A 26,374-nucleotide genomic window follows, 5' to 3' on the forward strand; every position below is an offset into this window, starting at 1 on the left:
AAAATAAATATTCTTAGTTGATAGTGAAATAAAAAGAGAAAAAAGGTAAGTTATTTAATAAGTGTGAATTTATTCAATTCAGTACAGTCATGAAAAATTGACTTTGCAGAGTAAATGACTGTTTAGGCCTACTCTCTCAAATGAGGTGGGCTAATTTAGACTTCTACATTTATCAAAATGCTTTAAACAATATAGAATTATCTAAACACTGTTCTCCATTATGAAAATTAACCATGGTTTTACTACACACACACACACACACACACACACAGTCAATAGGCTATAGGCCACAAATTAACCATGGTTTTGCTACACTAACCATTGTTTAATTTGTATTTGTAGTAAAACTGTGGTTATACAAATGGTAATCAATTCACCCCAAAAAACAAAAAAAACAAAAAAAAAACATGTTACTACACTTTTTCTATATTAAAACCATGGTTAATTTTTCTAAGGGTAGTCATTTTATAAAGCTATACCAACTTCTTTTCAATGAGAAAGTCTTTGAGGTTTTTCATTTGCCAGATTCCAACAGAGAGGAGTATTGATGTCTGAATAATGGCCCACCACAAAACGTTTCCATTTGTTTCCTCGCTTATTTTGCGAAACTTCTCCTCACGTTCCTGGTTGCAGTAAAATAAACATAAAAATTGCATATAATCACTGAGAGTAAGTAAACCTTGGATAACATGGACAGATGACACTCGGTCTGGTTTTTATTCTGATTCTGGCAAGCAATTAATATGGTGACATTTTGTTGTCAGGCCATCCTACTGCCTGTGTTTGCTTACCCTTTGGAAATTTTGCTGCCTGCTAATGTAACGCATCTGGTCAATGAGATGTTGCAGGTTGTACTCCATTGCTTTCATAGTGTCCTTTGCCTTGGCAGCATTAGGATCAATGGCGGTATGCTCACCCATCTGGACATCTAAATGGACTTTCTGTGCATAAAGAGAAAAGTAAAAGCCCCTAGCATACATTTTAAGCAGGTCAAATTAAACAAGGCCATAGCATCTCACTACTCACCAGACGATCACCAGCAAACACAGAGAACCTGGTGGAGTTGGATTGCATGCACACAAAATGTTGACCTGAAGCATGGGATGTAAAGGTGAATTTTCCATATCTCCCAAAGCGTTTTAACAAGACCACCTGCATATGACAGAGCGCATCAGAAGAATTGTTCCAGGTTGTAATAATTAACAGTTTGTATAATTTTCAGTTATGTCATTGAATTCTTAGTAACACTGTTTTTAAGGTGATGTAGTTACACATTACTACATGTACTTACTATAGTAATAACAGTAAATTATGCATAATTACAAGTAACCCAAAACCAAACCCTTATCGTAACTCTATAGTAACTTAAGTACATGTAGTTAGTTAACATTACTTGGTACTTATTTGAGTAAGTACAATGTAACTATGTCACTTTAAAATAAAGTGTAACCGAATGCTTTATACCGCATGGTTAGGATCTCTCACAGTCACTGTCAAACCAAGGTGTGGAGTATTGCCCTTCTTATTTCCATCCCAATACTCTAGCAGAAAGACACCTAAAGGAAAAAAACATTAGTCAGTGATACTGTATTCCTCATTACAACATTTTTACTGTCCACTAGGACTAATGAAGCTACTTTCTACATAGCCTACTTACTACAGGGGGCGCTCAATGACCCACAAAGAAAATTTCCCTATTGATTATTCATATCTTGCTGGAATAAGGAGTTAATATGATGCCACATATTGTATATGTGCTGTTTATTAACCTAACATCAATAGCAGTACTGGCAATACTGTAAATATGTAAAAACATTACACTATAATATTGAGGAATATTAAAATGACCCTTTTAAGCTATTTTAAAGGTTCTTAATTATGTTTTTAAGGTCTCCTACAATAGGTTTACATAAATCCAAGGTAAAAAAACAAAACAAAAAACACTTTAATTTTCTCATAAATACATTGCGTCACTTCTTTTCTCATGTCTGAAACGATTAGGTCAAGAATGTGGTCTCTCTAAACCTCTCCTTTCTGAGAGCCTACTATGCTATAATTGGTCAGATTGCCCAGTCTGTTGTGATTGGTCTACTATTGGTCTTCTGTATTTGGTACTTCTTTGTTCTGTGCTGTTCTCAGCACTTGACACACAGTGAAACAAACTGTAACAATTGTGTTGGTTTTACTGTGCCAATTCCAGCATGAGTCCTCATCCTTTGAAAGTAGCATCAAAATGGATTTGCTTTCGCAGCACAGAAAACAGCGTCTTTTTGACATGTCAACAACACAAACCAAACTTTTACAGGCCTCATCTACAACTACAATTTGAGAGCAGGTCAAAGTAGATGTTGTTCACGGGCAGCCAATAAACCTACGAAGGGTCGAGCAGGAAGTAAGACTGGAATTACTGATGACTCATTTCACACAGTTCCTGTGAGCTGTTGTTGTCTAGATAAGAACAGACCAGATGTAACACTATATTTAAGAGTAAATACATTCCAGTCAGTTACAGTACATGCAGATATTTGCATCCAGAATCTATCTTGATGTTTGCAACAAACAATCAGGCTATCTATACAGGCTAAATATGTGTCCAGAGTAACACACATACATGTTTGTTTTTGTAAATTGTGGGGACATTGCATAGGCGTAATGGTTTATGATGCTGTACAAACCATTTTTTCTATTGCCCCACACCAACCCTACACCTAAACCTACCCATCACAGGAAACTGTGCACATTTTTACTTTCTCCAAAAAAACTCATTCTGTATGATTTATAAGCCTTTTGAAAAATGGGGACATGGGGTAATGTCCTCATAAGTCATGCTCTCCTTGTAATATGTCATACCCATGTCATTATACAAACTTGCGTCCTGATATGTCACAAAAACGTGCACACACACATACACACACACACTTACATTTTTTAAAAAAGACTATAAACATGAAGTCAACAATAAATGTTCTACATTTATTAAAAGTATAATTATATTTTTAGAAAGAATATTAAATTGCCCCTTACTGTATATCTTTACTGACCTGTCACAAGTGTGTCACCTGGAATCTCCTCAATGATACACTTTTCCTCCTGTTCCCCTAAATCAAAATACATTGCTGAAGCCAAAATGACAAAACTGGCTAGCAGCAGGCCTGTCACCCTAACATTCACTGGAGTGAAACAATTCATTTTTAAGGTAAGAAAGCTAGAAGCAACATTAACTGCTAGCCAAGGAAACTAGAAAAGCTTTATGTGTGCAGCAGGTTAGGTGTGTGAAATCTGCAGCTGTTGTTTGTAGACTCATGTTTAAACAAGGTAAATGGAAAGTAATGATAAGACGAGTGAGAAACCTAAATATGTTGATATAAATAGTCAATCTATTACCTGTCTTGCTTCATTAAGATTAAAAGTTTAATAGATGGTAATTGTTTGAACACAGTATTTCAAACATAGTAACAAGTATTTGGACACCCAAGTCCACCTAAGACATTTTACATATGAACTACATGTCCAAATACTTGGACAATTTATAGTGCTGCTATTATCTTGCTTAGAAAAATACTTATTTTTTTTCCACATAAACATGACAAATTCAGAGGAAACATGTTTTTATTGTATTTTATTTACAAATGTATATACAGTTTTGCAATTAATGTACAGATATCATCCACTGATGCAACATATTTTGACAAGAGATATGATTTTTATTTCAACTATTGAGCTTGATAATGTCACTGGTGAGTTTTTTTTCCACCAGAGAGCATCAGACTCCATGAACAGTGCATGAGGACAGTGTGTGAAAGTTACAGCAAATTTAGTTTATGAAATCCTATTAGGGCAAATATTGTAAAAAGTATTTTCGCTGGTGACATCTGCAGCTCCTCATAACTAACTTGGGATTTGTCTCCTGTTAATTCACCCACTACATCATAGCCTCACAGAGAGCAGTCATTCACTTTAAAATGTCTCAAAACATTTTAAAGCTGTTTACCAGTTGATTCTTCCCTGTGTATGAGGTCCTCATCATGTCCTTTTTATATTCACACACAGTTGTCAGGGATACAGAGCTTCTTTTCCTCTAGAAGTGGACACGCAGCCCCATTGTTTGCAGGATGCATGTGAATATAGCGGGTTCTGTGTTTTACCCCTTTCTCACCACACTGACCCTTACAAAGACCCCAAGGTGACCAGACAGACACCTCACAGTCCAGAGGGGTATCTGTAGGGAAAAAAAAGAGATGTTGATTATAGTACCGTAACTTTAGGAGAACTGGGGAAAGATAATTGTATTTGTTAAAAGAATAGTTTACATAATATTGAAAATTATAGTTCAATAATATCAAATCATTACATTACATTAAAAATCACCCTCACAATCGACTGATAAAACTTTAAATTCTGGGTGCACTATTTGTTATAATAAGGCAACCCAAACACGAGAAAATGTACTCGGTTACTAACGTAACCTCGGTTCCCTGAGATATGGAACGAGTACTGCATATGGGTGAAAAGTCTCCCTTTTTCCCCGCTACTGAAGCCTTTTCAATAACGCAGTGTAACTGCACCGTCATTGGTTCACTCATAGACAAGTTGTTGAACCAATGGCGGCGCGGCTCAGCTGCGTGGCCTATGGGAAGAGAGCGCGCGAACATTCCCGCCAAAAGGGGCGGGGGAATGTGCTATATAAGCGAGCGTTTCGCCATAGGCCTTCAGGCCATATCGACTGAAGCGACGACCTAAGCCGCAGCCTCGTGGCACGGCAAGTAACGCAGTACTCGTTCCATATCTCAGGGAACCGAGGTTACGTTAGTGTGGCGTGGTTTAGCGGGTTCTGCAACAGGAGGGAGCGTCTGGGGAAGCGTGGTGATTGAACGGGTTGAATGCAAATCACGAACACCTGTTTCTCGTTCCAGTAATTGGCGTGGAGACAGGATAAAACGCCAGGAGAAGCAGGAGCGGAGGAGAGAGAGAGAGTCTGCTGACAGTCAATGTGTGAGCCCTGCTCGTTGCTTGGAGTGAAGCCCGTCCTCGTATGTGGAGTTATTGAGTGTGCGTTGCACCGTCCTTTTGTTTGTTTTGTTTGATATTTTCTCTGGTGAGAATAAAAAGACTGTCAGCAGCCAAAGCCGATCCCCGTCCTCTTCCTTCCCTCTACACAAGAACCTTACCACACTGGTGCCGAAACCCGGGAGGGAAGACGGAATCCGCCGCCATGCAGGCATCCCCCGCCGCTGGAAAGCCGTTTGCGGACATCATCGCATCACTCGCGGTCCTTCATCAAGAACAACATCGGGCCCTGCTGGATCTCCGAAATGACCAGGAGCGCCGCTTCGAGGCGATTATCCAGGGCCAGCAGGAGGACCGCGAGAGGTTCCGGAGCTGGATAGACCGGGAGGTTCCCACGGAGACCAGCGCGGCAGCTGCTGCCCCCTTCCAGCTGCCACTACAGAAGATGGGCCCGCAAGATGACCCGGAGGCCTTCCTGGACCTGTTTGAGAAATCTGCCGAGGTGTCAGGTTGGCCCCGGGACCAGTGGCCCATGCGGCTCGTCCCGCTGCTTTCGAGCGAGTTGCAGGTGGCAGCACAGCAGCTGCCCATCCAGAACCTCCTGGTCTTCAACGACCTCAAGAGGGCCATCCTACAGCGGGTCGGCCGCTCCCCTGAGCAGCATCGTCAACGGTTTCGGTCTTTGGAGCTGGGGGGAGGCGGGCCGGCCCTTCGTGTTGGCCCAACAGCTCCGGGACTTGTGCCGCAAATGGCTGATGGCCGACGGAGGCGACGTGGAGCAGATGATCGATCGCGTGGTGCTGGAACAGTTCACCACTCGGCTCCCGAAGAAGACCGCCGAGTGGGTCCAGTGCCACCGGCCCACGTCGCTGGATTCGGCCATCCAATTGGCGGAGGACCACTTAGTAGCGTGCCCAGGGGTCGGCGAACCCCTGCCATCTGTCTCTCTCTCTCCCTCTCTTCCTTCTCTCTCTCTCTCCCGACCTGTCCCTTTACCTAGGTCCCGTCCGCCCGGCCCGCCTCGTGTTCCGCCCCGGGGCCGGGGTGGAACGGATTTCCGGCCGTTCGTGGCGCCGAGAGCCCCGCCCAGGGGGGCAGGACTGGCCACCCCCGGGCTGGACCCCGCGCTTGCTTCTCCCCTCTCTCCACGCCAATCATCCGGCCCGTTCTCCGCCACTGGAGCGGCGGGCAGGTCTGGGCCGGCCTGCTGGCGCTGTGGGGACCCGGATCACTTCATAGACCGGTGTCCAGTGATGGAGGTGGGGACATTGATCCGGGTCCCGGACGACCTGCAGGTTGCCCCCAGTCAAGCTGGTCAGTACCAGATACCAGTGAGTATCAAGGGGGGTACATATCAGGCTTTTGTGGACTCAGGTTGTAACCAAACCTCTGTGCATCAAAGCCTGATTTCATCCGGGGCATTGGATACAGGCCGCATGGTTAGGGTACGGTGTGTGCACGGGGATATTGCGAGTTATCCGTTGGTGTCAGTCAGGATTCTATTTAGGGGACAAAAGCATAGTGTGGAGGTGGCAGTTAATCCGCACCTCCGGCACCCGATAATTTTGGGGACGAATTGGCCCGCATTTAATAAATTATTGGGACATTTATGTTCGGGTGCCTCTTGGAATAGATGTTCGCGGGGGAAGGAAGTGCGAGTGCAGGCGGGGGGAGACTGATCGGGGACCAGTGGTGACTGCCTCAGGGGAACAGAGCGGAATCGGGAGACTGATTCTCTCGGACCGTGATGATTTCCCCCTGGAGCAGTCTCACGATGACACGCTGAAAAATGCGTTTGAGAGGGTCAGCACGATCGACGGTCAGCCTCTCCAGCCTGGACGACCACTGACTTATCCCTATTTTGCAATTATTAAAGATAGGTTGTATCGAGTGACCCAAGACACTCAATCAAAAGAAGATACAACCCAGTTATTAGTACCAAAGAGCCGCAGGGAAATGCTTTTCCATGCGGCTCACTCTAACCCAATGGCTGGACACTTAGGACAAACAGCGACACTAAATCGCCTCATGACCCGATTCTTTTGGCCGGACATTCACGAGAACGTGCGCAGGTGGTGCGCGTCTTGTCATGAATGTCAGCTGGTAAATCCTCCGGCCACTCCAAAAGCGCCTTTGCGCCCCCTTCCATTAATGCAGGTCCCCTTCGAACGAATTGGCATGGACCTCATCGGGCCATTAGAGCGATCAGCGAGAGGGCATCGTTTTGCATTAGTCATTGTGGATTATGCAACACGATATCCAGAAGCAGTGGCTCTCCGCAACATTTCCGCTAAGAGTGTTGCGGACGCCCTCTTCAGTTTAATCTCCCGAGTGGGGATTCTGAAAGAAATCCTCACTGATCAAGGCACGGCGTTTATGTCACGTACGCTACGCGAACTGTACGAATTGTTGGACATTAAAGCGATTCGAACCAGCGTCTTTCACCCACAAACAGACGGGTTGGTCGAACGTTTTAATCGCACGCTTAAATCCATGATTCGTAAGTTCGTTCAAGAAGACGCCAAAAATTGGGATAAATGGTTGGAACCCCTGTTGTTCGCTGTGCGAGAGGTCCCGCAAGCCTCCACGGGGTTTTCCCCCTTTGAGCTTCTCTTTGGGCGCCACCCCCGCAGGGTGCTGGATGTCCTAAGAGAGTCTTGGGAGGACAGACCATCTCAATCGAAAAATGAAATTCAGTATGTGCTGGACTTGAGAACAAAACTCCACACTTTGGGGCGGCTATCTATGGAGAATTTGTTACAAGCCCAGGACAGACAGTGCCGGTTGTATGACAGGGGAACTAATCTGCGTAAATTTGCACCGGGAGAGAAAGTACTCGTATTACTCCCCACGGTCAAGCTCAAAATTACAGGCGAAGTGGCAAGGACCATTTGAGGTCACACGGCGAGTTGGTGATCTCGATTATGAAGTAATACGGTCCGATAGGAGAGGGGCACGTCAAATTTATCACCTCAACCTCCTGAAAAAGTGGAGTGAGGCGGAGTCAGTGATGCTGGCGACGGTGATTAGCGGAGAGGATGATCTCGGGCCAGAGGCGAATGTAAAAAAACAATCCCTCGCTCTGGCCCCGGGGGGAGATCACCTTTCGCCCTCACAGCTCACTGATGTTTCCAAATTACAGGCTGAGTTTGCCGACGTGTTCTCTTCCCTACCGGGCCATACTGACCTCATTCAGCACCACATCGAGACCGTGCCGGGCGTGGTGATTCGCAGCCGGCCGTATAGGTTACCTGAACACAAAAAAAAAGTGGTTCAGGCAGAATTAGAGGCAATGCTTGAAATGGGGGTAATAGAGGAATCCAGTAGTAACTGGGCGAGCCCGATAGTTTTGGTTCCCAAAACGGACGGCTCAGTGCGGTTCTGTGTGGATTATCGCAAGGTGAATGCAGTGTCGAAATTCGACGCGTATCCAATGCCGCGTGTGGACGAATTGCTTGACCGGCTTGGTACAGCTCGCTTTTATTCGACACTGGACTTAACTTCCTCGGGCTGGCGGGATATTACAGAAGGTTTGTTCCTAATTATTCGGACCTCACCAGCCTGTTGACTGATCTGACTAAAAAGGATTCACCAGATACGGTCCAGTGGACGGAGCTGTGCCAGCAGGCCTTTACCCAGGTGAAGGCTGCTTTATGTGGCGGGCCGTTACTTCATTCCCCTGATTTCTCTCTCCCCTTTTTGTTGCAGACAGGCGCGTCGGACAGGGGGCTGGGTGCAGTCCTGTCCCAGGAGATAGAGGGTGAGGAGCGGCCGGTGCTGTACATTAGCCGCAAGCTCTCCAAGAGAGAGGCTAAGTACAGCACCGTGGAGAAAGAGTGTTTAGCCATCAGGTGGGCCGTCCTCACCCTCCACTATTATCTCCTGGGGCGGGAGTTCACCCTCTGTTCGGACCATGCCCCTCTGCAGTGGCTCCACCGCATGAAGGACACCAACGCGCGGATCACTCGTTGGTATCTCGCTTTACAGCCTTTTAAATTCAAAGTGATCCACAGGCCGGGTGTTCAGATGGCTGTGGCCGACTTCCTCTCCAGAAATGGGGGGGGGCTGCAGGCCGGACGGCTCCCCGGCCTGAGTCTGGCGGTGGGGGTATGTGGCGAGGGGGGCGTGGTTTAGCGGGTTCTGCAACAGGAGGGAGCGTCTGGGGAAGCGCGGTGATTGAACGGGTTGAATGCAAATCATGAACACCTGTTTCTCGTTCCAGTAATTGGCGTGGAGACAGGATAAAACGCCAGGAGAAGCAGGAGCGGAGGAGAGAGAGAGAGTCTGCTGACAGTCAATGTGTGAGCCCTGTTCGTTGCTTGGAGTGAAGCCCGTCCTCGGATGTGGAGTTATTGAGTGTGCGTTGCACCGTCCTTTTGTTTGTTTTGTTTAATATTTTCTCTGGTGAGAATAAAAAGACTGTCAGCAGCCAAAGCTGATCCCTGTCCTCTTCCTTCCCTCTACACAAGAACCTTACCACAGTTAGTAACCGAGTACGTTCCCTTTCGATATTTCACTCGTACTGCGTATGGGGGAACGAATTCAACCGTGCCGTGCCACGGCTGGGGAACGACAGAACTTGACCGGACGCCATAAGGGGGGACCAAGGAGAAGTGAAGGCCGAAGCCGCTGTTACCCTGTTACACTACGAAGGGAGAGAACTCCTGGGTTTGTGCAAAAAGCGGAACACCTTGAGGGCCGCAAATTTACACTGAAGGGACCCGAGCATGTAAGGTCGGAACGTCCAACTGGTAGAATCTGACAGTGGACGGCGAAGACCAGCCGGCCGCTTCACAAATGTCTTTGATTGAGACTCCACTGGACCAGGCCCACGATGAACCCATGCCTCTAGTGGAATGGGCCCTAACTCCGATGGGGCAAGTAGCGCCCACAGAGGAGTATGAAAGAGCTAGCGTCAACGATCCATTGTGATAGACGTTGTTTTGAGACCGGGGACCCTTTGGTGCGGCCGCCAAAACAAACGAATAGCTGATCAGACTGCCGGAAAGGCTGTGATCGCTCGATGTAGACGCGTAAAGCCCTAACGGGGCATAAAGATTCCAGCTCTGGCTCGTCCGATGAACGGGGAAGCGCAGAAAGTGAAATCACTTGTGGTCTGAGCGGCGTTGAGAGCACTTTGGGAACGTAGCCAACCTTTGGTTTCAGAACAACCATGGAGTCGTTTGGACCGAACTCAAGGCATGCAGGGCTCACCGAGAGTGCCTGCAGATCGCTGACCCACTTTACTGATGCCAAAGCAAGTAGTAAGGCGGTTTTGAGCGTTAAGGGTCTGAGGCCCGCTAGACGCAGCGGCCACGGAGAGGTCCCAGGGGGGAACAGTGAGGGGACTAGGAGGATGCAATCGCCTAGAGCCCCTCAGGAACTTAATGACCAAATCGTTCCGCCCCACTGATTGTCCAGCGATGGGCAAGTGAAACGCTGCATTATGGTTGCTACGTAGACCTTAACACTCTGAGGTCTGAAAACGCGCCGGCGCGTTTTGCAGCTTTTTTTTCACATTGCAGCAAAACAGACTTAAAATACTCCGTCATTTTTTGTCATAGAGACATAAGTAATATATCAATTGAAACTATAGAATATCTTCTTTTATTTGTATACACGATGCGTGATTTCTCCTCTCCCTCTGAACGAAGTCCAATCTGATAGTTCTCAGAAAATGAACTGTAACTTAGTGAATACTAATCACAGAAAAATTACACTTATGTCTAAAAAAACGTTAAGATGTCAGGTTTTAAATCATGTAAGTCAAATTGAAAACAAACCTCCTGTGTTTATGTAATCTGTATGAAAAGAAAGTCATGTCAGAAGTCTGTGATTCAGCTCATTACCCGCTAATGCGGCCACGCCCACAGAGCCAGCGCTATTCAGACGCAAATTCAGAGGCAATACATGCATTCATCATCTCAATCGTGTATTTATTGTCTTGAAAAGTGTTTATCTGGATGTAAAAGTCATGGTTAGCGAGCTCTAGAAGACATGCAGTTAGTTCCTGTTTTCTTTTCTTCTATAGATGAAGTTTAGATGAGTTTTTGTTTCTTTAGCGCCCTCCGGCTGCTGTATGAATTGGAAACTCCATTCATGGAATAGCATCTTCTTCTTTTAGATGAATTTGTGGACTAAAAATGCACAGAGCGCCCTCTGACTTCAAGGATGAATTGAAAACACCAGCGTTCATAGTAATGACAGTGAATATTAAATAAAAATAACTCCTCTGTATAGAAAATTGACATAAACATATGAGAACTAAAAGCCTATATTCAGACTCTTTGCATCACAGAAATACATATTTTAAAGTATAATATAAAACCATTACTTTATATTGTAATAATATTTTTCTGTATGTTTCATATATCATGATGAGCTTGAGACATCACTGAAGGTTTTTTTCACAGCCTACCCGACTGAAATGCCTCATTAATATGCAAGTCATTTCAGCTCATTACTATCCAATTCTTTTGTCTTCTCAGGTGAGAATGGCCCATTTTCAGTGGTGATTCACGCCTCCTCGCATACTGTGTTTCTTGGCAAAAAGTGTCTTACAAAAACTAAATCAATATATTGTTTTATATGAAGGAATAGGCAGCATAATTTTTACATAATTTTGAAGCAAAAACTCTAGTCTACAACCTCCAATACCATAAAGTCTTGTAAATACAGATTTACTATACTTTTTTTGGCCTTATTTCAGTGACTTAAGTTTTTTGTTTTTTCAATAACCACGCATAAATGTTATTCCTTCAAAAACACAAACATGTACATACATGTTCCTCACATATTATTGTAGCCTAGTTTGTGCTGAATACAGTGTAATGACACTTTTTCCATTAATATGTTTATGAACAACTGAAAAAAGCACAAATGTCAGAGCATGTCAAAACTTCTCCAAGCCCCAAATCAGCCTCAGACTCCAGAGGGTTAAGCGTAGAGGGGGCTAGCCCCAACTCCAAACGCTCCTGGAGGAAGGTTAGAATGGAAGAAACATCACATTCTTCCGGGTCTATGTTGCGTGTGGAACACCAGCTAACAAAGACCGACCACTTCTGGGCGTAGAGGTGTCTTGTAGACAGGGCTCTCGCCTGTGAAATGGTATCTAGCACTTCCCTCGGAAGGTCAGGTGGTTCCCGTCGAGGATCCACAGATGTAGAGCCCAAAGCTCCGGCAGCGGGTGCCAGATTGTTCTGTTCGCCTGAGAGAGGAGGTCCCGTCTCAGGGGGATTGGCCATGGGGCTTTTGTGGAAAGCCAGAACAGCTCTGAGGTCCAAATCTGGCTCCTCCAGAGTGGGGCCACTAACAGAACTCTGTGCTCATCCTCTTTGATTCGCCTGATAACCTGAGGGATCAGGGCGATCGGAGGAAAGGCATAAAGAAGGGTATTGCATATCTGCTCCCATATTGTTCTTCCAGGGTATATGAGTCGCTCTGAGCGACCGAACCCTTGGGGATGCCCATTCCAGAAGCCGTTTCTCCAGAGCGCATAAGCGGCTGGACGAAAGACCCCCCTGGCGATTTATATAGGAGACCACTGTCATACTGTCCGACTAGACTAAGACGTGGTGATCCACTGCCAGCATTTCGAGGCAGTTGATATGTAGGTGGCTTTCCTCGTGTGTCCACGAACCGAAGACCGGACTGCCCTCGCACAGAGCGCCCCAACCCGAGTTGGACGCGTCTGTCGAAAGTACCGTTCTTCGCGACGCTGCCTGAAGGGGTACTCCAAGTGTGAACCAAGTGGGGTTCATTCAGGGTTTCAGGGCTGCCAGACGGGCCTGATTGACCTTGAGGCGCAGGCGACCGTGACGCCAAGCATAGGGAGGTACCCGAACCTTCGACCAGTACTGCAGAGGCTGCATGTGAAGTAGGCCAAACTGGAGAACTGGGGAGGCGGAAGCCTCTGGAACAGCTTCAGAGGAAGGTAGGCTTAGTTCTTGATGGAGGCCGTGAGCTGCTGAATGGCCAGAGCACGCTCTGGCAAGACTACTGCCGTCATATGGACAGAGTCGAAAACTGCGCCCAGGAACGAGATACGTTGAGTGGGAAGCATTGAGCTCTTGAGGTAACCTGAGGTCCAGAATGGGTCTGAGATCGCCGTCTTTCTTCGGCACCAAGAAGTAACGGCTGTAGAAGCCCGACTCGCTCTCTGGGAAGGGGACTATTTCCATAGCCCCTTTTCTCAACAGAGTTAAAACCTCGGTTCGGAGAACATGTGCGTTGTCCGCTTGCACCGAAGTCTGAATGACCCCGCCAAACCGTGGAGGTCTTTTGGCAAATTGGAGTGAGTAACAAAGGGCTTATGACCTTCAGAATCCAGTCTGATACGCCGGGGATGGCTTTCAAAGCCTCGGCCCGGGTGGCGAGAGGGAGAATATCGGATGACGGCCCACTTAGAAGGGGTGTGACACTGTCCCATAAAATACATGTTTTACCGCTCTATTTATTACAATGATTTTATGTATAATAGAGTTTTAATTGGTTTACGTGTGTTTTAGTCCATTTTATTCCTCTTACCTATATTAATGTGTGTATGTCTTTAAATGTATATGGGTCTGCCTGTCATGTGACTGGTCACATGACAGGAACCAGGAAGTAGACCAGCATAAAGGAGGCAGCATAACAAACGATCAGGCTGATTGCAAACACAACAGCTGGACTGTGGAGTTACTTTTATGGACTTGCCTTTCCAGCCAATCACATCACTTTCCGTGGACTTTATATACACCGGTGGACATTTCTCACCTGCACATTGGGCCTTTTCAGCACACTAGGTTTCTTAAGGACTGTTTTATGGTATGGTGAACATGGACTCCCTGCTTTTAACAGCCTAAGTTATTCTAGTTTTATTGTGTTGTTTTAAGTTCCTTGTGAATATTGTAAATACACTTTATTTATTCATCTGTTGTCTGTCTCATCTTTTTAAACACTCCAAAAGCTCACACAGTATAATCTGACCCCAATTTCAATCAATGTAAAATCGACCGATGGGGCCGATCGTTACATATGGTGGCCCGTGCGGGGAACGTTTAAGATTTTAAAAGCTGTGTTGAGAAGAGTGTTTTAAGATGACGACAAATTCAATTAATGCTGCTTCTTTTAATACATCTGCTGGTTTTAACGATGAACGGGTTTTACATCATTATGAATGTGTACAGCTTCGTGCTGAGGTGGCTGCTCTTAAAAACATCGTTTTAAAACTGGAGAAGGATTTTAAAGACTCTGTTGAAAGTGATCTTAACCGTGAACTATTTTAGAGAGGCTGTGGATTTTAAATTTGAGAAAATGGAGGAATCTATAAAGGATGCCGTGGCGACACTAGAGAGAGAAGTCATCGACTGTTTTAAGAGGAGAGACAAAAAATGGGCGAAACAGCTGGAGCAATCAAGGGATCCAGAAGCCGCCATCTCCCCTCCCACTGCGACGACCAGCCCAGTGCCTCCCACGTCGGCCCCTGGCTTTCCTCCGACCAACGATCCCACTGCCTCAACCACTTCACGGACTATCAACAGAGCAACCAATGGAGGATTCTGTGCCACTGTTACTACTGGGCCAGACTTGGACACCATCTTCTCCATCCTCCCCTTCTCCAGACAGCAGCACATCAGCGCACAGGGTGATGACGACACTCTCCAGAGACTTTCCATCTCTCCCTCCACTCCCCCGACCGACGAGATCAAAGTGCGGGACCACCAAGGAGTGCTGTATCGTCAGATCCAGAAGGGGGACGGCAACATAAAGATCCAGCTCGTCGTCCCCAAGGCCCTGATCCAGCAGACGATACAGCACTTCCACCAAAAGACCCCAGAGAGACACCATGGATGGCTGAAGACCCTCCTGCAGATCCTGGAAGTTGCCTGGTGGGCCACGATCCGCAGCGACATCTGGAGATTTGTCGGTGACTGCAAGTCGTGTGGGGTGGAGACCAAGGAGTGTGCCGTCATCAACCCCAGCAGCAAACCACCTCATCACTGTTCATCATCAACATCCACCAAAGAGACCCACAAGCCGGATAGGAGGAAATGCCGGGGGGAGTGGCGTGCCAGGAAGGCTGGATGCTACAGGACCTTGGGAGGAATGGCGTCACCGACCCAAGGACATCCAGGCTATCTGATCCCACCTCTCTCTAGTGTTCCAATAGATTCCTACGGCAGACTAGTGCCTCTGTGGGAGGGCCTTGTTTTATCTAATTTATTACAAAGACATTTTAAGACACACATTTTAGAGGACACCCACTATATGGACAATGGCTGACAGTTCTAAGTGACACTGTCCCATAAAATACATGTTTTACCACTCTATTTATTACAATGATTTTATGTATAATAGAGTTTTATTTGGTTTACATGTGTTTTAGTCCATTTTATTCCTCTTACCTATTTTAATGTGTGTATGTCTTTAAATGTGTATGGGTCTGCTTGTCATGTGACTGGTCACATGACAGGAACCAGGAAGTAGACCAGCATAAAGGAGGCAGCATGACAAACAATCAGGCTGATTGCAAACACAACAGCTGGACTGTGGAGTTACTTTTATGGACTTGCCTTTCCAGCCAATCACATCACTTTCCGTGGACTTTATACACACCGGTGGACATTTCTCACTTGCACATTGGGCCTTTTCAGCACACTAGGTTTCTTAAGGACTGTTTTATGGTATGGTGAACATGGACTAAGTTATTCTAGTTTTATTGTGTTGTTTTAAGTTCCTTGTGAATATTGTAAATACACTTTATTTATTCATTTGTTGTCTGTCTCATCTTTTTAAACACTCCAAAAGCTCTATATAATCTGACCCCAATTTCAATCAATGTAAAATCAACCGATAGGGCCGATCGTTACAGGGGTCGAACACAGCGGTGGGTGGAAGAGGAAATTTGCTCTTGAACATGTTAGTTCCACCGAGCACGAGTGAGCATTAAGCTCGCTTTCAGTGAGCGCATACGTCCTCATGAACGTGGCTTGCAGGGGCATGTCCGTCAAGCGACACGCAGAGAGACTGAATAAATATGCTACATCGACTGATATGCTGAATATATAAAACATAGTTCTCGCCTGAGATGGGTGAGTGTCGTTATATTTCTCAAAGAACGTGGTTTGCAGGGCAGAACCGGCAAGCACCGTGCTGAGAAATTCAGCAAAAACTCAGCAGAAAAACACTGTAATAACTGAAATATATTTATAACATATGTCTCACCCGATAGGGGGAGAGCAACATGTTACATTTCTCAATGAATGCGGCTTGCGGGGCAGAACCGGCAAGCAACGTTTTAGAGAAACTCTGCACAAGCAGCAGAATCAGCTCCATTAATAGAGTATAAAAACGTGCTTCTCACCCGACGGGGAAAACGTCACGTCATATTTCTCAGTCGATGCGGCATGCGGGGCAGAACTGGCGAGCGACGCGCATTGAAAAGGAAAAATACACTCATACAGATAGAAAATGTATTATGAGTCTCGCCTAAGTCAGGGGAGAGCAACATGTCAAATTCAGCTGAGAGATTCAGATAACTTCTGCACAAATCTGCTGTATAAACTGAGTGAATATAACATGGGTGTCACTCAAGAGGAGGGAGAGCAACATGTTATATTTCATAATAATCACGGGCTCACGGGCAGAACAGGCAAACAACGCGTAGAGAAGCAGAATATGCTCAATTACATTAAGCATATAACATGTTTCTCACTCAGCTGGTAAGAAGTCATGTCATATTAGGGGGGGGGTCGCTCTCTGAGAAGAAGGCGGCCCGCGAGCGCAGAGACGTTAAACTCGTAAAACCCGGGTGGGAGCGGGAGGCAGCGGCTCGACGGCGGCAGTTGGCGAGGGCGCTGGCGCTGCGAGTATCCGGCGAGTCAGCTGGGTCCGCTGCGGGGCCTCTTCTACGGCGGCAGAGCTTCTTCTAAGGCGGCGAGCTTCTTTTCCGGCAAGCAGGCTTCTGCGAGGATCAGTGAAGAGAAGTGTCAGTCGTCGCTGAAGGAGAAAGGACTGATGGCCTGTGGCGAAACGCTCGCTTATATAGCACTATAGCATTGGTTCAACAACTTGTCTATGAGTGAACCAATGATGGTGCAGTTACACTGCGTTATTGGAAAGGCTTCAGTAGCGGGGAAAAAGGGAGACTTTTCCCCCATACGCAGTACGAGTGAAATATCGAAAGGGAACAAAACTATTTCATGTTTTTTGATAAGTTGATGGTGAAGTCATAAAAACATACAGATTTTAGAAAAATCTAAGAATGAAGGTCCACCACTATACCAACCCTTAGTGGGGCATAATGAATGAGATTGTTCCTTGTTTAGGCAGGTATATTATTTGTGAAGAAAAGTAAGTAAATGGAAAGTTGCCTAAATGCTAAATAAATTTTGTGCTAACTTTACGATAACTTTATCTCATAGTTTTTTTTTTTTTCCAATCTTGATTTAAACTGAGATTCTAATATCTGACAACAAAAGCTAAATCTTTAAATGTTGTAGAAAAAAATTTGTTTTTACTAGACTACAGTAATTTCCTGATTCACTGATGCTTTACAGAAACCCTGACCTTGTAAAAGGTAGATATGTATCACAGACTGGGACTGAGACTTTGTACAAGTAGGAAAACAGAAGGATGGAATAAAAGCACATATTTCACTTCCATGACAAACACTTCCTGAGTGCTGAGTGGCAGAAAACTTAAATGGGTTGGCCTCCATTATCTTGTTTGCAGTTTGTTGTGTTGGTTACCATGGGAATGGATAAACCTTTCAACAGCCTGTGATTCAATAACCACAACTCTCTCAAATCTCTCTACAGATTTGTAGTGTTTCCTCAAAAACAGAATACATGCATATGCAAGATTCAAACAAAATTTTATCAACTCTGTTTTTTGCATAAATAAACCCTGTATGAGAAGGCATTCAGAGCATTACAGCATACATATCACCATTCATTTTATAAACAATTCCCAATGCTTACTTGTGACAGAACTGTCTATTTCATTCCCACTTGGAATCAGATTGGACTGGGTTGGCTGGATGGGTAAGCTGAAGATCTGGTTGTTCTTGATCTTAGTTAGGGAGACTTTGGCTATTGGGGGGAGATGCTTCAGTCTGGGATAGTAGAAGGAGTTTGCAGGGTGGCTTGGAAATGATGAGGTTATCTGTTGAGGAGAAGACACATCTCTAACAAGACTTCCATCACTGCTGAATAAAGGTGGTTTAGGTGGTCTAGCAGGCGGTCCAGTTTGCTGGTTTTAGAGAGAATGTGGTCACTGGCAGACCAACTAAACCAGCTTAAACCAGTGTAACCAAGTAAACCACTTTATGATGGTTCCCAACATGAGTTAACCCTGCTGCCAAAACATATCTAAAACCAGCCTAAAATGTTTTGCTGGTCTCAGCTCATCTCCAAGCCTGAGGGATTTTGGAAACTTTTCAGTTGGCCAGGCTGGGAGAGCAGCTTAAACCAAATAAGACCAACAAACCATTGCTGGTCTAAGAAGAATTTTTTCATGGAAAATAATCAACATTTTCCAGGGTTATCTTCTTTTAGACATTACCTGAGTGACCTTGTCTTGAGGAATGGTCTCAAAGTTTGGTGAGGAGAAGGTGAAACCACTGTCTGTGCCAGCATCATAGGGGTGAAGATCTAGGCTTATGTTTCCCTTCCAGTGATCGCCCTCACACAAGTTCAGACTGTCTATTCCAACAAACCAGTCAGGACTTGGCACAATGCGGACAATGAAGGACAGCTGCAAAACAAGAAGACCATTAGTGTTTGGTTGCTCTGTGGTTTTAGCTTGCTCATTAGCCTGTATGAGCTGCCACTGGCTGGTTTACCTTTGGAAAGTTTTACTATTTACAATTCTCTCAATAATATTTTATATGGAATGCCTGGGAGGCCAATGAAGTATGTGCATGTTGAGAGCTAGTTCCAAAATAATGCTTTGGACACAGTATGGAAGACTGAAAACATCTGTGGTTTAAAAAAAAAAAAAAAAGTTATAACAACAGCTTAAACCAGCCTAAGGTAGTTTAATGGTCCTAAGTGGTCTAACCTGGTCTAGTCTGTCTCCTGGCCTAGTAAAACCAGTGTTTAGCTTGTTTATCTGGTTGGTACAGTGGTGTGCCAGCTGGACCAGCTGACAGAAACAGCAATACAGTATGGCCAGGCTGCAAAGCTAGCAAAACAACTGGATTTAATATTCATTTTAAATGTTAGATGGTGTGGATTTGCATATAAATGCATCATATGCAAGGTCATGATTTGGTTCAGAAAAGAGGCTTAGGCTTGTCCTTGCTTTAACCTATTGCAATGCAAAGTTACTTACTAAAGAGTGTCTTGCATAGACTTCAAATTCTGTGGTTGCCTGGCCGGTTCCTCCAACCACAGCTGGCGCTGAGAAGAGGCCATAGACGCTCTGGATCCGTTCCCCAGCTGCCTCCACTTCCTTTATCAGGGTCCATGCCTCTCCTCTCTCAGAGAACTCTCTCACCCCATTACTGGCATAATCATCCCTTTGCCAGATGTGATAGTCTGAGCTGTGAGTTACTCCTAAAATGAAAACGATTTTGATATGATGTTTGATGTGTACTTCTGCTTTAGTGCATAACATGCTCCTCTAGTACTGCCATCACTGTCTTGCTCAGGCCCATTTAGGAACAATGTGTAAATTATACAGTACCTTGCAGGGGGCTAGACTTATTTTAAAAGGAAAATATTTTTTACAGGAACATTTTTAGGGCTAATTTGTTGGGGGTCATCTTGTGCAACCCAGATTGGTTTTAGCATCCCTATAGCAGAGTAAACCAAATACTATCTATTTTCAAATATCAGTATTTAAAAACACTATAGTCTCTCTCTCTCTCTTTCTCTTTCTCTCTCTATATATATATATATATATATATATATATATATATATATATTATAGATATAGATATACACACACACATACACTTTTATGGTATTGTACATAAATCTATAAGAAACTGATAAATAATTATAGTATTCGATAATCCAATAATGATCAGCCATACTGAAAATATGCACCGTGTTCATTTTCAATAGTTACTAAAACCATGAAATTCTTATCAAGGTTCTTTATTGGCATCTGTGGTTCCATGAGGAACCTTTAACATCCATGGAACCTTTCCATTGCAATGAAGCTTCTCTTTAGTGGAGGTTCTTTAGATCAGTAAAATGTTCTTCAAACTAAGAAAAAGTCTTCACTGAAAGGTTCTTTTGGGATCTTCTATGGCATCGCTGCGAAAACCCCCAATTGGAACTTTTATTTTAATGAATGAATATCACCTTTGTTTTGACTTTTTGGTTAAATTGATAACACTTTAGTATATGGAACATGTATTCACTATTAACTATGACTTTTCCCTCAATAAACTCCTAATTTACTGCTTATTAATAGTTAGTAAGTTAGTTGTTAAGTTTAGGTATTGGGTAGGATTAATAATGTAGAATAAGGTCATGTAGAATAAGGTATTAATATGTGCTTAATAATCACTAATAAACAGCCAATATTCTTGTAATGTGCATGCTAATAAGCAATTAGTTAACAGACTCTAAAATAAAGTGTTACCGTTAAAGTTGTAATTGCTAGGTCAAACCCCCTGTGGGTGAACACATGGGCCATTGCATTCATTACAACCCAAAAAGTGGGGCTACAAATGTAGAAATTTTGAAAGCAATAATGTTTAATACCTTCTATTTCTTACTTATAAGAGAAGACCACTCACCAATGATGGGGGACCACTGAGCAGGCGGCCTGTACAGAGGGTAGTGTTTGGGGAAGGCAGTCTGAGTCCACTGGCCGGTAAACGTCAATCTGTACTTGGCCGTAGACGGCGCCGTACATACGCGGTCCACATCGAACGGCATTGCAGGGACTTCACTCAGCAGGGCCAGAGTCACGGTAAGCCACTGCAGCCAGCAGTTCACTTTCAGAGATCTCATCCTTTCCATGCTGGTTCTGTGAAGTAACAATTAACTATTTTATAATGCAAAAGATGTGGATACATGCGACAAGCTTTGTACTACTCCTTCCTTGCTAAACTAAGTAACAAACAGGGGAATTAAACATTTTACAAAAGCTGCTTCTGTGAGTGATTTGATATAACTGTGTCATACACTGACTAAGAAGGAAGGAATGTAGGATAACTCAACTCACTCTGTGTTTCTAGGCACTGTTACATGGCATATTTAGCAAAAGAAGGATTGGCAAAATAAATTATAATAATTTGTTATAATTTATATTATTATTATTATTATTATTATTATTATTATTACATGAATGGTCCAATATCATGTACCATTTAGACATTACCATATTTAAAATATAATCCATTTAGTAAGTATATAGTAATGTGTATTTGTCATATACTACCTTTAAATTCATATGCTCTAAAAAAGATTTGAATTTATCATAATTAGGTAGAAGCAATTCAACATTATGCTGCATGAATAAAACACAAGTCAAAGAAAGCACTTACAGGGTTTGAAGAGACAAATGAGGTTTCCTGCAGAAGAATAAAGTGGAGGTCACCCGAGCCCAGGCATTCAGAGAAAGACTGCAAGATGAATGTGTGTCTTCAAGCTATTTATGCATTTCCAGCAGTCCCCACAGTCTAACAATATCAATAACCTCCTGACCCCTCCCAGGCACAGTGTCGAGCTCTCCACACTCTACATTACATCTCCATGTGGGATTTCCTCTTTGGTCTTTGCAAACAGGTCACAGTTTGAATCAAGATTCACACATTTTTCCCTCTCTCCCAAACAGAGATGCACAGAGAAAGCAGAATTTTGAAGCTCATGAGGGTTTCACAGTCAGTTGAGGAGGAGGTATTATGGGGTTGTTTGATTGTGGAAACAGACTTGGCTGGTTGCTCAGCAGCTTGGAGGCACACAGCAAGCCGAAAGCTAACCGATCCCGCCTGCGGCCAGTAATTGCTTCCACATGCTCACGTTTTGCCCCTCACCCTTCTCGAATTCTCTCCAGTGTCTTGACACTTAATTTGCTGAGAGCTGTTTGGATGTGGTTTTCTGAAAATCATTTCTGAGAGAATGCTTTAAGAGTTTTTAATATTCTTCTGTTGAAAATGGGGCTTTGGCCCAAATGGATTGTGACATCTAATGTGTTTGACATGTGTTTTATGTCAGTTTCTGTCAACCATCCCTCATTGTTCATTTTTTTTGTCTCACATCAGTCCATTGGGTCACAAGCTTGGATTGATTACACAAATTGATTCATTTAACAATAACTGTAAGGAAGTAGTAAATACATGTGAGTATCTTTAAAGGCCAAAATGTAGGTCATTTGCAAGAAATAGGTCTCACTCAGTCCTAATGTCTTTACCAAGAGCAACTGTGAGACAGGACAATGAATGCACATAGATACATTCTACTAATTTATAACTTAAGGGGTTTTATTTTGACATGAACAAAGATTTAATTTACTAGCTGAAATACTTTACAACCAGTGCATTAATCCAGTAATTCTGGTATTGTTGCAAGAGAATAATTGTGTCACGTGTATAAAGCACACAACAAAGGAGAATAGACAGATGAACGGAATTATGAATCAAACACACTGGGAAAGTAGGTCACACAAGGAAAACAGAACTAAAACACAATGAAACTAAGTCAAAACAGAACATATATGTGACAGCGCATCCATGATGTGTGGGACCAGCGGGGGCATGAGACAAATCGAAACATCCTCTTCCAAATAATTAACTAGTTCAAAAGCTAGCGGCAGCTCACCCTCAATGGCGGAATCCCGTGGAACTCCACAAGGACTCCCACGATGATGGACAATGTTGGCAGATCACACACCTGGTCAGACATTTTGCAAGACTCAGGCTCCAGGGCTTGCTCCACCCTCTCCAAGGTCGGTTTGTGCATTGAAGCAGGCTCTATCTGCAGGGGACTCAGGAGTCCATTCCATGTGGTAGGATGATGGCTGGCTGGACTCTAGATCTGTGGGAATGGGGCTGGAATCCTCCGCTGTGCAAATGGTGTTTGCCACTGTACTGTTTTCAAGCACCCACTCCACAAACTCAGCGAACTTCCCCCAAGGACTCACACCGGATAGGCGTGCCTTCATTTCCACATTCAGGTTGGTCAGGTAGAATGTACAAAGCGATCGGTATGGAAAGTTTGTGAGGCATGCTAGTTGTTGAAATTTCTGGGTGTGGGCCACGGCGGACTGCTGCTCCTGGTCCATGCAAAGCAGCTGGACTGCTGGTAAGTCTATCTTTTTAGGTCCGTTCTTCTGTTACGTGTGGCCGAGTATAGGATAGATGGATATATACAAACCCGATTCCAAAAAAGTTGGGACACTGTACAAATTGTGAATACAAAAGAAATGCAATAATTTACAAATCTCATAAACATATTTTATTCACAATAGAATATAGATAACATATCAAATGTTGAAAATGAGACATTTTGAAATGTCATGCCAAATATTGGCTCATTTTGGATTTCATGAGAGCTACACATTCCAAAAAAGTTGAGACAGGTAGCAATAAGAGGTCGGAAAAGTTAAATGTTAGTAGTGGGCCGTTATCGGCGTTAACGTGCTGCGTTAACGTGAGACCCTTATCGGGCGATAAAAAAAATATCGCCGTTAATCTATTCTCAAAGTTGGGTTGGGAGCTGGGTCTATTCTACGCAAGCTATGATGACTTTCACCTTGATATTTTAGCGCGGATGTATACCTAGCCAAACTGACCCTTCGCAAAGACCCGCCTCGCTTAGTTACTGTTGCTTTGTCCGACAAGCCGTGGTGCTGTCACGCCACATGCAGTGATAAATGCATCACGGAGCAAAGAGGACACTGACAACACGTCAACAGACAAGACAGAGCAGGTTACTTATGATATTTAACAAAGTCCCAGCTTTAAAACTGTGTAGTTTTTTAAGAAATTCAAACAATAAAACCCGTTTTCTTTAATGTGTCGTGACCATGGTCGTGACAGATTGCTGCAATGCCTCAACTCAAAAGGCTCGTAAACCGATCATCTCTTATTACGAGTCCATTTATAGCATCAAATAAACATGAATGAACATGAGAATCAATGTTGTTTCGAACGCGTAAAGATGTCAATATACAAAATATAATATACAAAAGTTTAACTCCACCGAGGTTAATCTTCTAACTCCTGCTTTATCTGCTTTGTCGGATAAAATGGCGGATTACTTTCAGTCATTTGCTGCATCCTAATTCCCCTACTACACCCTAAAAGTATGTACTCTTTCTGTGAACAAAAAGTACTTACTTTTGAGTGTGTAGCAAAAGAGTAGACAAGCTTTGGGACATAGGCTACTATCACGTCATACAATTGCGTCTTTGCTCTGTCGCATCCAGTCACTGTAAACTGCCCTGTCAATCATCTTACATCCTCCACATTTCATTTAGCTAATTTCCTACCATATCGGAGAGAAATGCAGCACGTTGATCTGCAGTCGCGAGTCTTTCATGTGGAGAACTCTCCTCATATTAATGCATAATGATGCATTTAAAAGTTAATGGCCAATCAGATCTTTATAAAAGTCCACACTGGTATTTGCAGATGAAAAATAACACATATAAGATTAAATAAATATTTTCTATCAGTTTGAACTGATTATTAGTCACTCAAACAACAATGAATCCTCGTACAATGCGCAATGGGTTGTGGGCAATATTAGCCTACAATATTATCAATATTAGCGGAAATAGTAGACCATAGTAGACTTTTGGCATACTCTTTTCAACATACTATGCTTTGGCACACACTTATTTTAATCTCACATACTATTTAGGATGGATAGTATGGACATTGGGACGCAGGGACAATTTGGGTATCTCACATATTCTGAATGTCTTCGGCAGAATTCAAATGAGCCATTTTAATCTAGATTAACCTAGATTGATTCCAAAATTAATCTAGATTAATCTCCATTCTAATTCCAAAATTAATCTAGATTAATCTAGAAAAAAATATTTATGCCCACCACTATTAAATATACATATAAGGAACAGCTGGAGGACCAATTTGCAACTTATTAGCTCAATTAATCTAGATTTAAAAAAATATATCTATGCCCACCACATTTGGCGCATCATAAAGAGGAAGATGCGACAAAGAAGATCTAAGACAGTTGAGCAACTAGACACCCTTATTAGACAAGAATGGGACAACATTCCTATTCCTAAACTTGAGCAACTTGTCTCCTCAGTCCCCAGACGTTTGCAGACTGTTATAAAAAGAAGAGGGGATGCCAACTTTTTTGAGATGTGTTGATGCCATGACATTTAAAATCAACTTATTTTTCCCTAGAATTATACATTTTCTTAGTTTAAACATTTGATATGTCATCTATGTGGTATTCTGAATAAAATATTGAAATTTCAGACTTCCACATCATTGCATTCTGTTTTTATTCACAATTTGTACAGTGTCCCAACTTCTGGTTTGTAGTTTTTTATTTTTCCTCAAGAGTAAAATTGTTTCCACCGTAGATGCATACATAACACATGCAACACATAATATGTTAAATGATCAACATATCATAAAAAAGAGAGAGAGCATAAAACTGATTTCCTGTGCGTTTAGAGCTCGTATAACTACAGGAATAAAGCTATTACTATACCTGGCCTTTTTACACATGGGTAAACTTTACCTATAGCCAGAAGGAAGGGGGGTAAAATATTGATAGAGTGGATGGTCTGGGTCATTTAAGATTTTTTGTGCCTTTCGGAACGTGAATGTGGAGACACTATCTGATGCACGTTTTTCAGGGCCTTATGTCATTCAGAGAAAAGTGAGTGAGACCGCTTATGTGCTTCATCCTCCAGATCGACATAGGAAAATGCATTTATGCCACGTGAACATGCTGAAAGTGTATTTGGAACAGTCAAATAACACTGCTGCGACAACTAACGTTTCTGAGTTACCCACAGTGAATGAAAAGGTGGACCCTGTCCTTTCCGTGTTTAATGCACAGGTTGAGGATGGATTGGAAGTACACAGTGAAATGCTGAATAGCGGGTTTTTGAATAATTCTGAGTTTTTAAATTCTTTACAGGAGAAATGGTCTTAGATGCTGATCAAAAGCAGGATGTTATGGAACTGATTAAAAATTATCCTGTTTTGTTTCATGATGTTCCTTCATGTACTTCAGTTCTGCAGCATGATATTGATGTGGGCTCTGCCAAACCCATCAAACAACATTCGTATTGATGTTCTGTGGACAAAAGACAGGTAATGAAAGTAGAAGTAGAGTATGTGTTGCAGAATAATTTTGCAAAGTCGAGTAAAAGCCCATGGAGTTCTCCTTGTGTTTTAGTTCCAAAACAAGACGGATCGTTCAAGCGGTAA

General features: G+C 43.5%; 3 protein-coding genes across 3 annotated transcripts; 1 reads left to right on the forward strand and 2 right to left on the reverse strand.

The window, feature by feature from the left end:
• Positions 1 to 86: 86 nt before the first annotated feature.
• Positions 87 to 3,257, reverse strand: si:ch211-255i20.3 (transmembrane emp24 domain-containing protein 11). Its single transcript, XM_067382361.1, has 5 exons — positions 3,042 to 3,257; positions 1,465 to 1,556; positions 1,027 to 1,152; positions 792 to 941; positions 87 to 623 (listed from the first exon to the last, which is right to left on the reverse strand). Exons 1-5 carry the CDS (start codon positions 3,187 to 3,189, stop codon positions 474 to 476), a joined length of 666 nt encoding a protein of 221 aa, XP_067238462.1. The 5' UTR covers positions 3,190 to 3,257; the 3' UTR covers positions 87 to 473.
• A 619-nt stretch (positions 3,258 to 3,876) lies between these two features.
• Positions 3,877 to 22,127, reverse strand: spon2b (spondin 2b, extracellular matrix protein). Its single transcript, XM_067390757.1, has 5 exons — positions 20,744 to 22,127; positions 19,324 to 19,547; positions 18,553 to 18,744; positions 17,970 to 18,153; positions 3,877 to 4,219 (listed from the first exon to the last, which is right to left on the reverse strand). Exons 1-5 carry the CDS (start codon positions 20,967 to 20,969, stop codon positions 4,041 to 4,043), a joined length of 1,005 nt encoding a protein of 334 aa, XP_067246858.1. The 5' UTR covers positions 20,970 to 22,127; the 3' UTR covers positions 3,877 to 4,040.
• Positions 5,213 to 10,137, forward strand: LOC137022784 (putative SCAN domain-containing protein SCAND2P). Its single transcript, XM_067389238.1, has 3 exons — positions 5,213 to 5,516; positions 5,632 to 6,338; positions 9,230 to 10,137. Exons 1-3 carry the CDS (start codon positions 5,213 to 5,215, stop codon positions 9,230 to 9,232), a joined length of 1,014 nt encoding a protein of 337 aa, XP_067245339.1. The 3' UTR covers positions 9,233 to 10,137.
• Positions 22,128 to 26,374: the final 4,247 nt, after the last annotated feature.

Source organism: Chanodichthys erythropterus, chromosome 1, assembly GCF_024489055.1.
Source record: "Chanodichthys erythropterus isolate Z2021 chromosome 1, ASM2448905v1, whole genome shotgun sequence".
Classification (NCBI taxonomy): domain Eukaryota; kingdom Metazoa; phylum Chordata; class Actinopteri; order Cypriniformes; family Xenocyprididae; genus Chanodichthys; species Chanodichthys erythropterus.

Bases quoted from the DNA above. Each gene is read 5' to 3' on its own strand.
- si:ch211-255i20.3 (XM_067382361.1), bottom strand. From the start codon at position 3,189: ATGAATTGTTTCACTCCAGTGAATGTTAGGGTGACAGGCCTGCTGCTA. The intron at 1,153-1,464 runs GTATAAAGCATT...TGTCATATGCAG, and splicing joins TGAGAGATCCTAACCATGCG to GTGGTCTTGTTAAAACGCTT. The intron at 942-1,026 runs GTGAGTAGTGAG...CTTTATGCACAG, and splicing joins TGTTTGCTGGTGATCGTCTG to AAAGTCCATTTAGATGTCCA.
- spon2b (XM_067390757.1), bottom strand. From the start codon at position 20,969: ATGGAAAGGATGAGATCTCTGAAAGTGAACTGCTGGCTGCAGTGGCTT. The intron at 18,745-19,323 runs GTAAGTAACTTT...CTTGTTTTGCAG, and splicing joins TCTATGCAAGACACTCTTTA to CTGTCCTTCATTGTCCGCAT. The intron at 18,154-18,552 runs GTAATGTCTAAA...TCTCCTCAACAG, and splicing joins CTCAAGACAAGGTCACTCAG to ATAACCTCATCATTTCCAAG.
- LOC137022784 (XM_067389238.1), top strand. From the start codon at position 5,213: ATGCAGGCATCCCCCGCCGCTGGAAAGCCGTTTGCGGACATCATCGCA. The intron at 5,517-5,631 runs GTTGGCCCCGGG...CGACCTCAAGAG, and splicing joins GAAATCTGCCGAGGTGTCAG to GGCCATCCTACAGCGGGTCG.